Here is a 14,938-nt window from a genome sequence, read left to right as displayed (position 1 = left end):
TGTGCGGGGTTCACGGACAATGAGGTTGGAGACTGTGGGCAGGAGATCCCCGGAGGTGATGAGGTTATGGATGGTCTGGGTGATGATGGTTTAGTGAATGGGAGGTTGGGTTCTGATCAAGGGAGCAGTAGGTGGAGGTGTCTGCAAGTTGGCACCTGGCTTCAGAGGTATAGAGGTTGTTGCGCCAGACTACTTGTCCCCCTTGTCTGCGGGTTTGATAGTGAGCAAAGGGAGTGGAGGACTACGCATTGTGAGGGCAGGAGGTTGGATTGGATGAGGGGGGTGGACAGGTTGAGACGGTCGATGTCATGGCAACAGTTTGTAGTGAAGAGATCACGGGTGGGTAACAGGCCGGCACAGGGTGTCCAGGTAATGGGGTGTGTTGGAGGTGCGAGAAAGAGTCCTCGGTGGGTGGGCAGGTGTCCTGGTTGAAAAAAGATCTTTTGATCCTGGCTCGGTGCTTTCTGTTAGTTAGCTAATCTTCTATCCAAGCAAATAAATTACCCCCAACTCGATATGATCTTTTCTTGTGTATTAACCTTTTATATGGCACCTTATTCAAATTCGGAAGAACAGATAAACCACATTTACGGGGTGTCCCTTATCCATATTTTTTCTTTCATCATCAACGAACTTTAGCAAATTAGCAATATTTGATTTACTGTTCATAAAACTATGCTGGTTTTGATGGATTGCATTTTGACTTTCCAAATATCCTGTTATTACTTCCTGTATAATGAATTCTAACAATTTCTCAATAATGCATATTAAACATTAACTGGTGTATAATTTCGTACAGGATCAATACAATCAGTACAAGTCTTTTGAATAATGAGATGCCATGCTAAACTCTCCTACATGTCCTGGCCAGTCAGAATCTACCTACCTTGTCTGAGTATTATGATTGGCTGTTAAATGTCATTGTTGCATCTGCATGCTAATTATGACATAACTCATCTGCACCCTTTTCTCTTCCTAGATAAGATATTTATATTTATTTTCCAAATTCTGTTTCTTGCATCTAGTTTGGATGGGTGAAAGATTAAAAGCTCCACCATCTAGTCTCCTTTTATTAATGTATTTATAGATATTTGTTTTCACTCATGCCAGGCTACAGTTATGTCAGCAGTAGCTCAGTTAGTCGGACTCTTGAAACTTGAGTCAGAGGGATCTAAATTTTAAAGTCAACTTCAGAATTTGAAAATAATCTAGCTGACATTCTAGGACAGCGCAAGTGTGACTTTCAGATGGGGCCTTATACTGAGGCACTAATCTGCTCTGTTGGGTGATTGTAAAAGGTTGTTTGGGGTTTTCAAAGAAAAGCATTAGAATTATCTGACTATCCTAGCCAATGTTTATTCCCACTCGATTTTATGAATACAGATTATTCATCGACAATGCTGTTGGTGGGAATGTGCTCCAATGATTGTTGTGATTCGTACTTTACAACACGGGCAAAACTTGAAAAAGGACTCTGTTGTGTGTCAAATGTTTGTGACATCAGATGACCATGAAAAGCAATCTTTTTTTTTTGCCTTCCAGTTGTGTTTGTAAATACCACAAAGTTTCAGTTATGATTTTGGTCACTTTTTTACATGTTTGCTAATCTTTGAATAGAAGAGTGATTTCTTTTAATCTCAACTAAAATATTTCAAGATTAATTTATTTTTCTCCTTTAATCTGAAAAGGCTGAACCCTTGAGAATCGACGTTTCAGGCCTAAGCCCTTTATCAGGATGAAGGACTTACGTCCGAAACATCAATTCTTCTCCTCCACAGATGCTGCCTGAGCTGCTGTGCTTTCCCAACACCACACACTCAACTCTGATCTCCAGCATCTGCAGTACTCAGTGTCTCCTCCTGGACCGTATGTCTTGCCAAATTTGATTCCGTTAACTTTCTAATTTAAAAATCCAATTGCAGGAATTGACCTCCTTGTTTGTTACATTGTACTCTTCATTGTGTCAAATTAAAATTCAACTCAGTGATCCAGAGAAGAAATGCCTAACAGTGTCCTTTTTCTTTGAACTCTATTAGGTTCAAACTCGTAGTGCTGATGAACCAATGACCACATTTGTCGTATGCAATAACTGCGGAAATAGATGGAAGGTGAGACCTTTAAATCTGAAATACATCCTTAGAAAATTGATGTAGTCTAGTAGGTGCACCTTTAAATGAGGATTTGTTATGTATTTTAAGAAAAGGGCAACTTTACTAAGATTTTACACAATGAGGAAACATTTCTGCCCTTTCCAATGTATTCAAGAGGAAAAAAACACACGTGAGCACAGTGTTATATGGATCTTGAATTCTCTGCCTGAAAGGATAGTAGAGGGAGAAACATTCAAAGAACAAAGAAAATTTACAGCCCACGAACAGGCCCTTCGGCCTCCAAGCCTGAGCTAATCCAAATCCACTGTCTAAATTTATCACCCAATTTCTAAGAATCTGTATCCCTCTGCTCCCCACCTACTCATGCATCTGTCCAGGTGTATCTTAAATTAATCTACTGTGCCTGCCTCCACCACCTCTGGCAATACCACCCTCTGTGTAAAGCATTTGCCGGGTATATCCCCCTTAAACTTTTCTCCTCTCACCTTGAATGCGTGACCTCTCGTTATTGAATTCCTCACCCTGGGAAAAAGCTTATCTATTTCTACCCTGTCTATATCCTTCCTGATTTTGTAGACCTCAGTCAGGTTCCCCCCTCAATCTGCTTTTTTCTAATGAAAACAATCCTAACCTACTCAACCTCTCTTCATGGCTAGCACCTTCCATACCAGGCAACATAATTTTGCTTTTAGAAATGAAAACCTGTAATCTAAAGCTATAATTCGAAACTGGAACCGGACTGAGTGGTTGCTTGCCAGCTCAGACAAAAGGGGCCAATTGCTTCCTTCCATGCTGCCTTTTGTTTTAAATAGAGGTAGTGTCTTCTGATATTTATAGCTTCATATTGTTGAAGCCTTGATTGGTTAATTTAAAATAGCTTTTGAAATGTTATAACATTCGAGTCTAATTTTGCTTTTTACAGTTCTGTTGAGATGCTGAAGAAACTTCAGAAGAGAACATGTTGGACCAGAGCTTGATGAACTTCGATTTCTAATTAGTTGTGTAAATCAAAGTTAAAACTTCAATGAGGATATTTGTAGAACAATACATCCCTGTGGCAGATTTTTTTTGTATAAATATAGTTTCCTCAAAAACATTCTAACTGTGTATTCTGTGCAGAATAGATCTTTGAAACAAAAAAAAACTCATGCTTGTAAAAGCAGGCAGCATCTAAATGTATGAAAAGTTTCTTTTTATATGTAGTTTGACATTAAAGTTTTAAAACTTGCTTAATGCGTTATCTGGTTTTCGGGTTCGTTTTAAAGTCAAAACAGTAAAAAATGGGCCATGCATTTGGACAGCTATTGTTGCTAGGAAAGTACTTGAACATCAGAATTAATTTTAAGCATTAATGATGAGTTTTGTTTGATATTTGGCTGGGAAATATAAAGAATACTACCAATGTTGAGTTAAACTACCATAAACATTTGAAGACTGGTTCTTGAAGCCCAAATACTAAACTATACTAAACCCATTTACTAGCTTTGAAAGGTCCATCGCCTGCAATGCCCTCACATTTGAAGTACTCATCCAGATGCTGCTTAAATGTTGCAAGAGTACCTGTCTCCTCCACCCTCTCAGGCAGTGTGCTATATACTTCCACCACCCTCTGGGTAATTTCTTTTCTCCTATCTCCTCAAAACCATTTACTCCTCACTTAAACTTGTGCACTCTGCTCTCAGACATCTCTGCCATGGAGAAGAGATTCTCACAATCTACACTGACTATAACCTCAAAATTTTGTATGTTTCAGTGAGATACCCCCTCAGTCTCTTCTGCTGCAAGGAAAACAAATCTAATCTATCCAGTCTGTCCTCGTAACAGATTTTTTTAATCCCAGGAAACATCCCAATGAACCTGGTCTGCACCCTGCAATCATGTCCTTCTGATAATTGGCGATTACTGCACACAGTATTCCATATTTTCCCTAACCAATGTTTGATAAAGCCTTTCTCGCTATGTATGTCCATAGGCAGCAGAACAGTTAGATAAGATAGTTAAGAAGACAAATGAAATACTCAGCTTTAATAGTCAAGAGCAAGGAGCTATGTATGATGCTGCTCGACCACCACTGTAATACTGTGTGCAGTTATGGTCAGTATACTGTAGGAAAGATGTTATTGCACTAGAGCTGATTTGGAGTTGGTGGTCTCTGATTTTTAGCTTTGCACTAGAGAAGCTGCCAAGGAGATGGCTGGAACAATTCAGCTATGAAGTAAGAATAGATTAGGTTGGGTCTTTTTATTATTCATTCAAAGGATGTGGACATTGCTGGCCAGGCCAGCATTTATTCCCCATCCGTAATTGTTCAGAGTCAACCATATTGATGTAGGTTTGAAGTCTCATGAGCCAGACGAGGTAAGGACAGCAGTTTCCTTCTCTATAAGGCATTGGAGAGCAGAGCGGTTTTACACAACAATTGCAATTATTTCATGATCATCATTAGGTTCTTACATCCAGATCTTTATTATATTCAAATTCTATTATCTGCAATGGCAGAATTCAATTCCTGGTTCCTGGAACATTACCTATGTCTCAAGATTAATAGTCTAATGTTAATACTCCTAGGCTGATGCGTCCCCATTGTTTTCTTTGGACCAGAGAAAGCTAAGGGAGGACCAGATTTGAGCCATACAAAATTAAGTGTTTTCGAAGGGAAGAAACAGTACAAGTTAGTAGAGAGACCAGTAACTTGGGGTACAGTTTAAAGTTAAGGAGCAGGAGGTTTAGAGGAGATTTAAGGAAAACTTTTTTCAATCCGAAGATGTAGGCAGTTAGAACTTACTGCCTAAAAATGTAGTAAAGGTGAGAACCCTTAAAACATCTGAGAGTATTAAGATGAACAAATGAAACATCATAGTAGGCAAGGTAACAGAGTGCTGGAAAAAGGAATTAGATTAAATAGGTTGCTTGATTGGCAGAGATAAGATGGGCAAAAGGATCTTTTGTTGTTATTTAAGTCTGACTCCATGAAATGAAGAAACAGAAATTCTTTTTTATGACAGTTTTTATAATCTCAAGATGTCCTTCAGTACTTTTGAACTTTAGTCTGTTTAGGTAAACCTTCCTTTAGTGCTGCCTGCAGTGACTATTCAGATGACAACAGTACAGTGCAGGAAAAGGCCCTTTGGCCCACCAAGACTGTGCTGACATATGCTTTCCTAAACAAAAAAAACACCTTTGCCTCGATGGTCTATGTGCCTCTATCCACGGCCTAATCATACATCGGTCAAGATGCCTCTTAAACATTGCTATTATATGTGCCTCCACCACCTCTGGCAGTGCATTCCAATCATTTGACACCCTCTGTTTTTAAAAAACAAGCTTGTTTCCATATCTCTAAACTCGCTCCTTTTACCTGAAGCCAAAGTCCCCCTAGTAATTGGAATTTTTACCCTGGGAAAACAACTCCAAATAACCATTCTGTCATTCTATCCATGCCTCTCATATAGTAGACTTCTATCAAGTTGTCCTTCATCCTTTGCTTAAGTAATAACAAACCAGGTTTGACTATGTTATGAATGAGGCCAGACCCCCTCAAAATATTTCAAGAAAATAGATTTGAAGTGGGATTTCCAGGCTTGATACAACTGGTCAAACCACTCTGCTTTAAGGAAAACAATTTATTTAAACACTACAGTTGAAACAAAATAAAGCAGAATTTAGAGTAATTTTACTGGAAAACCTAACCCAACCCAATACAGCAAATTAACTAATTAATTGTTCCAATATAGTAACATTCTATAATCTCACCCCTTGGCAAAAAGGTAAATTCAAACAGATTCTTACAGGTAGGGGGGAAATAACTTACAGAGAGAGATTTCAGAAGAAAGTCGAAGGAATTCTTTACTGAAGCTTGCAATTCCCCAAAATAAACTAGAAAAAGCCTGAACTGGGAGAATTGCCCATTCCCTTTCTATTGTTAAACTAGATTTCTTCAGCACCTCTGCTTTTATGACCTCTCTTGGGAGAAAAGAAACGAAGGATAAAATAACCTTTTTAAAGTGACAACATCGTCACAGTCCAATATCTACTCCTAGCCAATACCCTCCATGACAGGCGACATCCTGTTAAAGTGTTTCTGTACCCTTTCCAAAGCCCCCACATCCTCATTGTGAGTGTGGCATCCAGAATTGAACACAATATTCCAACTGCGATCTGTTCTATACAATTGCAAAATCACTTGCTAATTTTTATATTTTATGTACCGAGCGATGAATACATACATGTCATACACCTTCTTAACCACGTTATCCACTTGTGTTGCCACTTTCAGGGAATTATGGGCCTCCGAGCCTCAATCCCTTTATGTTGATGAAAAAAGTTCTGCCAATTTTTCAATATTCCCCTTCCAAACTGCATCAGTTGGAATTTAAACTGAACAAATGCAATCTGCCAATTCTCTGCCTCTAGCCTATCTATATTCTTCTGTATCCTCTGACAATCCTCACTATCCACAGCTCCCCAATGCTTATGTTTGTAGGATTGAGATTCCTCCAACTGGGGACAAAAACTCAGGTGGCAGGCAGGATTCAAGCAGAAGTGGACTTTTATTCAAGCAAAAACCAGCTAGTGCAGAAAGTGAGTCAAAGGATCTTCCCTGAATCTGGCTTTAATGTAAAAACACAATTACTTTCGTAATCTTCAGCTCAGGTCAGAAGAGAGATCAATGACACACACTGATTTTACAGTACAAAAACAGTATTTTTATATATTTTGTGTTACACTGATTGTACACAATGTGGTTACTGTACCCTCTCCTTCTGTGGGACCAATCTTGAACAACAACTGATTAGTGAAGGACACTACTATGGACAACCCTAGTTCTTAGTTTTTAAAATGGTATTTAACAATTTTGTAATATCTAGGCCTTGGGATCTTTCTATATTGCAATCCAAAATTACTGGCTGTCTTCTGTTATCTCTAAGGACTGATTGAATTCAATTATCCATTATACTGGCTATTTCTTATCAGATTCCATTAGTCCTTTTATATAAAAAAAGGTCGATTTATATAAATTCATAATATTAATAATAAATTTTATGATTATTCCTACTGCTCTCACTTTTTAGCTAATGAGGCAAAATATGCCAGGCATCTCATTAATGTTTTATAGTTACGTTAAAATCTCTCTGATTATTTAGACAATCTTTTAACTTAACTTATTAATATTGTAAATAGTTTTAGAGACAACTAATTTCTGCAAGATAACTTTAGTTGCTGTTTTTATGGCTGATCACGTCCTTAATGACAATAGAATTAATTGCTTATTGTAGTGATTTTTTTCAAAGTTTTTGAATTACAATTTCATTATTTTCTTCTGTGTTTTACAAACCTTCCAAATATCTTCTTTTGAATCTTATGTATCTCTAAGGGCCGACATAGTGGCTCAGTGGTGAGCACTTCACAGCACCAGGGTCCCAGGTTCAATTCCAGCCTCAGACGATTGTCTATGTGGAGTTTGCACATTCTCCCCATGTCTGTGTGAGTTTCCTCCGGTTTCCTCCCACAGTCCAAAAGATGTGCAGGCCAGGTAAATTGGCCATGCAAAATTGTCCATAGTGTTAGGTGCATTAGTCAGAGGGAAATGGGTCTGGGTGGGTTACTCTCCAGAGGGTTGGTGTGGACTTGTTGGGCTGAAGGGCCTGTTTCCACACTGTAGGGAATCTAATCGATGTTTGCATTCTTTGGAATCTTGCCATTCAGATAATATTTTCTTTTGCCTTGGAATAGTTCCTTTCTCAAATACCCTTTCATATATATTTTATATATATATACATACATATATATACATACATATATACACACATACTTTTTATATATATATATATATATATATATAACACTTTTTTTTATTCTACCATTTTGTGTCTCTCAAAAACAGGCAGCTCCAACAATGTTGTTCACTAACTTACCAATCAAGCCACCAACATTCTCCTCCTAATGATTTATTTATATTACAAACAACAGGAGTTCCAGCACTGATCCCTGTGGATCACCACTGGTCACAGATCTCCAGTCTGAAAAACACCCTTCCCCCACTAGTCTTCTGTATCCATCTTTCAAGCTTACTGCAGATCGCATGTGATTTCACCTTTTAGCCTGCCATGAGGGACCTTGTTGAAGACCTTGCTAAAATCCATTTGGACAGCATCTAATGCCCTCCCTTTATTAATCATCTTTTGTCATAACCTTTCCCACACAAAGCCATACTATAGCTAACGAGGCCATAGTTTTCCAAATGTGAGTTAATTCTATCTTCAATAATTTCCCCACCGCTGCTGTAAGGCTCATGGGCTGGTATTTTTTCAGATTATCCCTGTGGCCCTTCTTAAACAATGGAATAACTTTGGCTATTCTTCTATGCCTAAAGAGGCAACTACAATTTATACACGGCCCCAGCAATTTCCTCCCTCAGCATTCTGGGATAGATTGCATCAGGTCCGAGGGGTTTGTCTACCTTAGTGCCTTTTAAAACACGCAACACTTTTTTTATATTGACGCCCAGAATATCAACATACCCCTTCCAAGCATTATCCACAAGGCCCTTCTACTTTGTGAATGCCAGGGCAAATATTCATTAAGAACTTTATCCACTTCCTGCAGCTCCACATATAAATTTCCTCTTTTGACCTTGAGTGGACCTCCCTTTACCCTAATTACAAATTTGCTGCTTTTAGTCTATCAGAAACCTTGGAATTTTCCTCAATCCTGTTTGCCAAAAATATTTCATGGGCCCTTTTAGCTCTCCTAATTCCTTGATTGAGTTTTTCCCTTCTTTCTTTACATTCTTTGATGGTTTTGTCCGTCTTCAGTCTCCTAAACCTCACATATGCTTCCTTTATCTTTTTGACTAAGCTCTCAATTTCTCCTGTCATCCAAGCTTCCTGAATTTTGCCATCATTATCCATCATGATCATGAATTCTAATCAACTGGCCATTAAAGGATTCCCACATCCTAGACCTGGTATTGGGTCATTCCCCAATACCAAGTCTAGTATAGTCCTTTCAGTAGTTGGGCTATTTACATATTGTAAAACAACATCCTGGACATAGCTAACAAGTTACCCCCTTATCCAAGACCCTGGCAATAAGTGTGTTCTAGTCAATAAATGGGGAATTAAAATCACCCACCACAACAATGCTGTTGTTTTCATGCTTTTCCATAATCTGTTGATAAATCTGTTCTATCACCCACTGGCTGTTGTATTCCTGTAGTACATTCCCACTAAAGTGATTGCATCCTCCTATACCTGAGCTCTATCCATATGGCCTTGCTGAGTGAACCCTCCAAGGTGTTGTCCCTCAGTACAGTTGATATTCTTCCTTATCAGTAATGCAACTCCCTACCTCTTTTACATCCCTCTCTATCATGCCTTAAACATCAAAAACCCCAGAACATTAAGCTGCCAGCTTTTCCCTCTTTCAATCAAGTCTCTTTAATAGTTACAAATCATAGTTTTATATATATATCTAAGTTTGTTCGTCTTACCTGTCATGCTCCTCACATTAAAATAAATACGCTTCAGACCGCCAGACCCAATTGTGTTCAATAACCTCTCCTTGTCTATTCTTCCTCTTTGTCTTACTGTCCTTAGTCTCAGACTCCTCCTCAGTCGTTTTATTTGTTGACCTAATTCTCTGATTCCTGCTCCATGACACACGTTTAAAGCCTCCCTTGTGCAAAACCTCCCTGACAGGATATTTGTTCCTCTCCAGTTTAAACGCAGTCCTTCTTGGAAAGATCCTTTTTGTCCCTGAAGACATACCAATGATTCAATGTATGACGTTCACATCCAGAATTCTGTGATAACATCTGCCTTTAACCTGTGAATGTCTAACTAATACTATTGCCCCTGGAAGGGCCTCACAATTCACGGAGTGAATTGCATGCTCAGCCTGTCAATCAAGGTGATGTCTCAAACCATCTTGGTCCTTCCTGCCTTTCTCTTCCAGTCAGCCCCATGAGTTTTAATATTCCCCACATTTCTACTTGTCTCTTTTAACTCGTCATCTCCAACTTTAACCACTGAGATCCAAGCATGAATCCTAGTTATGCCAAACGTTGTTATGTACTGTCCCCTCATTTCCCATGGCGAACCCACCTAATCTATATATCCCTGGAAGCTATGGGCAATTTAGCATAGCCAATCCACCTAAAGTGCACATCTTTGGACTGAGGGAGGGGACACAGGGAGAACATGCAAACTCCACAAAGATAGTCACCCGAGGATAGAATCAAACCTGGGTCCCTGGCGCTGTGAGGCAAAAGTGCTAACCACTGAGCCACCATACCGCTCCTTTCCTGCCAAGGTGGCTTGGATGTGGCCCAGTTTGACTTGGGTTGCCCATGTTACAAATTGAAAACCTCCACATAGGATGGGACCTTGGTGCACCCTACAATTATCAATTGTTATAGCTGACTGTCAAGGAGCAATGGGTCAAGATTAGAGTGGTGCTGGAAAAGCAAGTCAGGTAGTATCTGAGGAGCAGGAAAATTGATGTTTCGGGCAAAGGCCCTTCATCTAGAATGAGGCTGGGAGCCGAGGGGGTGGAGAGAAAAATGGGAGGGGGGTGGGGCTGGGGAGAAGGTAGCTGAGAGCGCAATAATTGGATGGAGGTGGGGGTAAAGGTGATAGGTGATCAGAGGGGAGGATTGAGCAGATAGGTGGGAAGGAAGATAAACAGATGAAACTGGTCAGGAGGACGGTGCTGAGCTGGAAGGTTGGAACTGGGGTAAGGTGGGGGGAGGGGAAATGAGAAAATTGGTGAAGTCCACATTGATACCATGGGGTTGAAGGGTCCCAAGGCAGAACTTGAGGTGTTCTTCTTCCAGGCGTCATGTGGTGAAGGAGTGCCGATCGAGAAGGCCCAGGGCCTGCATGTCCTCAGCAGAGTGGGAGGGGTAGTTCAAATGTTCGGCCACTGGGCGGTGGGTTTGATTGGTGGAGGTGTCCCAGAGATGTTCTCTGAAGCACTCTGTGAGAAGGCATCCAGTACCCCCAGTGTAGAGGAGATTGCATCGGGAGCAACAGATACAATAAATGACTTGTGGAAATACAGGTGAAATTATGATAGTTGTGGAAGGCCCCTTTGGAGGGATGGTGGGTTGTTAGAGGGTGTCGACCTAACCAAGTAGTCGCAGAGGGAAAGGTCTTTATGGAAAGCGGATAGGGGTGGGGAATATATCCATGGTGGTGAGGTTCATTTGTAGGTAGCGGAAATGTTGGCAAATGTTGCAATTTATGTGGAGGTTGGTGGGGTGGAAGGTGAGAACCGTGGGGGTTCTGTCCTTGCTCTCCACTCACCCCACCTCCCATTTATCTCTCCACCCCAGAGGCTCCCAGCTCATTCCTAATGAAGGGCTTTTCCCCAAAATGTTGATCTTCCTGCTCCTCAGAATCTGCCTGACCTGCTGTGCTTTTCCAGCACCACTCTAATCTTGACTCTAATCTCCAGCATCTGTAGTACCCCTTTCTGCCCTGTCAAGGAGCAATGGGCAACTGAGATGACCTTATCTGTTTCAAGTAAAATTAGACCTGTCTGGGGTCCAACTTTGGCCCCAATCCATTATGCCTGTTTTATGCAAAACACTTTTATCAATGCATCAATGCATGCCTCAGTCTGCCTTGCAGAATATTCTTCTTCATTGATGTCCTTTACCCCTAGCATTAGGGAGGCAACACACTATGTGGAACACATGATTACAGTAACTGAAGTGGCTGTCTTTTCCCCTAGCTATAAAGTCTCCTTTAATGACTGCATTCCTAATCATTTCTATTCCATTCTTTATATTTTGTTTTCCAGAATGCACTCTTTCAAAGGGTCATTACTCCCAGCAATCTGCAATGCTGAATACTCAATTCAGATCAACACTCACCCTGAAAACTTTCCTTTCTACCTCCTCCTATTCTTCTCCTAGAACATGCAATCCAGGAAAATCATCTCCCTGATACTGTACATTACTTGAAGTGTCCCTTAATCTCAGAAGTTCTGAGCTTGAGCTTAAACATTTGGAGACACTTCATACAGACATACTTCATACAGACATACATGTTTGTATCCCAAGTCACATGAAGTATCCTGAAACTTATACATAGTATGGGAAGTGTAAACATCAGAAACCTGAATATCATTCATTAATTTAAAAAGTCTCTCATCCTTCTCATAGATTCTATTTTATGTCTGATTTAAATTATTAAATTTTAATTAATGTCTCTGAACAATATTCTGTGCTACAAATCTTACAACTTCATTGTTCCAAGCTTGGAAGTTGCCTGAACTGATTTTGTAAAAATGGTGTAGCCAGCCACGTTTATTGCTATAATCCAGATTCAATTTAAATTTAGCTTGTCAAATTGAAAATGCCTTGGGTCACGATAAATACCTTTCAATTTAAAAATAAAACTTCTGCAAAATATGTAATTACTGAATTGATTGCATTTAAATTTCTCTTCTCTTTAGAATGCTGCAAAGTAAGCAAAGGTTGCTGCAAAGGTTTTGTATCACTATGCACTACATTGTATATTATTTAAATGGAGAAAGACTGCTGAGAACTGCAAAGGTTTGGGATGCTTCATTCTATGAATCACAGAAAGCTAGCACCCAACCTTAGTGAGTAATAGGGAAGGCAGATAGAATATTGGCCTTTATTTGAAAAAGGCATGGCACATGAAAGTAGGGATGTTTTGCTAAACTATAGAAGGCATTAGTCAGATCCCAGCTGGAATACTATAAGCACTTTTGGGCCCCTTATCTAAGGAAAGATATGTTGGCATTGATGAAAATTCAGATAAGGTTCACTAGGCTGATACCAGGAATGGAAGGATTATCTTCGGAGGAGAGGTGTAATAGGTTGGGCCTGGACACATTGAAATTTAGAAAAATGAGAGGTGACCTGATTGAAACATACAAGATTAGTAGTGGACATAAGTGGATACATGCAGAGGAACTGTTTCCTATTGTGGGAGAAAATAGGACCAGAGGGCATAATCTCAGAATAAGGGATTGTTCATTAAAAAATATTGAAAGAGGTTTTCTGCTCTGAGTGTAGTGAATATATGGACTTCTTTACTCCAGAGGGCTATTGATGCTGGATTATTATGCATTCATGACTGGGATAGGCAGAGTTTTAATTAGTAAGGAAATGAAGGGTTATAAGGAAACGGCAGACAGTCAATTTGAAGATTATTAGATCAGCCATAATCTGATTGAATGGCAGAGCAATGTTTTATGGTCCAATGGCCAGAAGTTTTATTATTTAATGATAACATTGCATCATGTGGTAAATAACGCTTTATTATAATTGATTCCTCAATCTAGATTCCTGTCAAGCAAAGTCAGATTTTTTTCTGACTTCAGTCTCACTATTTAACAGCATAAGAATTAGGAACTGAAGTAGACTATTTGGAAGCCTGCGATTGCTTTGTCATCAACAAAATCATAGCTGGCTGATGTCCATCATCTAATCTTATCCAATTCCTTTAATCCTTAGATCCAAACATCTATTACCCTCTGTCAGGAGTGTACTCAATGACTGAAAGTGTACAACTTTCTGGAACAGAGAATTATAATTATTCACAATATTGAGTGAACAAAATACTATATCTCAGTCTGAGATATTTTATTTTGCGTTTGTAACCATCCTCTAGATTATTTTTCCGCACCTATCTTTTCTTGCTCCTCAAAAGCTTACATTTCAATTAGATGACTGTAATTCTTCTAAACTCTAAGGGATATATGTCTAATCTACTCAATCTTTTGTCAAATGACGATCCTTTATTATGCTCTGTGGAGCATGTCTTTCTTTCCATAGGTCAGCAAACCAAAACTGCACACATTTCTTCAGGTATGGCCTCATGATACCCTTTGTAACTGTAAATTAGAATTTTGTATTTGAAATCCTGTTGTAGTAAAAACTATCTTCCCATGTTTTGCTCTGCATCCATGTTAACTATGATGCATGCACAAGGTCCCCTGAATGCAAAAGATTTCCAGTATATCATTAAAAATATATTTCTTTTCTACCAAAGAGAATAACTTCACACTGGCATATTTGTTCTTGACCACTCACCCAACTTAACCATAGTCGGCTGCAGCATCTTCTCACCCTCCTCACTACCTTCCCATGTGACATTTGTATGGACCAAATCAGGAGAAAATATAAACCAAATGGAGATAGTGGAGTGGGAAATGCCTAATATATGGATCTTGGTCAGGTACATGGAAAGCTTTAGGATTAGAGGAGGCTGTAGCCTTCATGAAAACAGGGATATTTTGAAATGGTTGTCATAGGATTCATTGTGGAATGGCCTCTAAGGCTTACAATGCTGGTGGTCTACCTTTCAAAACCATAGAATACTCAAGGAAAAGTGACGACCAGGAGATTTGGGTTGTATCTAAGTGAATTGGAGGATGCCATACATACCTTTTGTGGAAATATATTGAATCAATAATGGGCAATATGGCATGGGCTGGGATTTAAGCATATTGAAAGAGATGATGTAACAAAGTAAGTAAGAGGTATCAGAGATGCATTGAGATGGTGCACTGTAACCGCTGATTAAGAAGCCTTGGTGATTGCAGGTCTGCAAGAACAAAACTGGTGCAAGATGGCTTTTCGAAACAGTAAGGGTAGGAACTAGAAGAAGTGAGAGACGAGCTTAGAAATTGGAAGCACTCTGGAAAGAGATGGAGTCAGGATTCTTGAGTTTATCATGTGCTTAAGTTATAAACAACCAATGACGCCAAAGCTCAGAAATGTTGATGCATCGTGTGAAGTGGAAGTATTAGCTGAAGGAGGACACAGTTAAATAGGCTATGGAAGA

General features: G+C 39.4%; 1 protein-coding gene across 1 annotated transcript in view; it reads left to right on the top strand.

Annotated features, from left to right (window-relative positions):
* Positions 1-3,339, top strand: part of tcea1 (transcription elongation factor A (SII), 1) — a 79,734-nt gene extending 76,395 nt beyond the window's left edge. Inside the window, exons 9-10 of the mRNA XM_072570543.1 lie at positions 2,037-2,108; positions 3,034-3,339. Of these exons, the coding sequence (XP_072426644.1) occupies positions 2,037-2,108; positions 3,034-3,042 (81 nt within the window). The 3' untranslated portion in view covers positions 3,043-3,339. The remainder of the gene's footprint in view (positions 1-2,036; positions 2,109-3,033) is intronic.
* Positions 3,340-14,938: the final 11,599 nt, after the last annotated feature.

The sequence above is a fragment of the Chiloscyllium punctatum genome, chromosome 5 (genome assembly GCF_047496795.1).
Source record: "Chiloscyllium punctatum isolate Juve2018m chromosome 5, sChiPun1.3, whole genome shotgun sequence".
Classification (NCBI taxonomy): Eukaryota; Metazoa; Chordata; class Chondrichthyes; order Orectolobiformes; family Hemiscylliidae; genus Chiloscyllium; species Chiloscyllium punctatum.
This window is presented reverse-complemented; position numbering and strand designations above follow the sequence as displayed.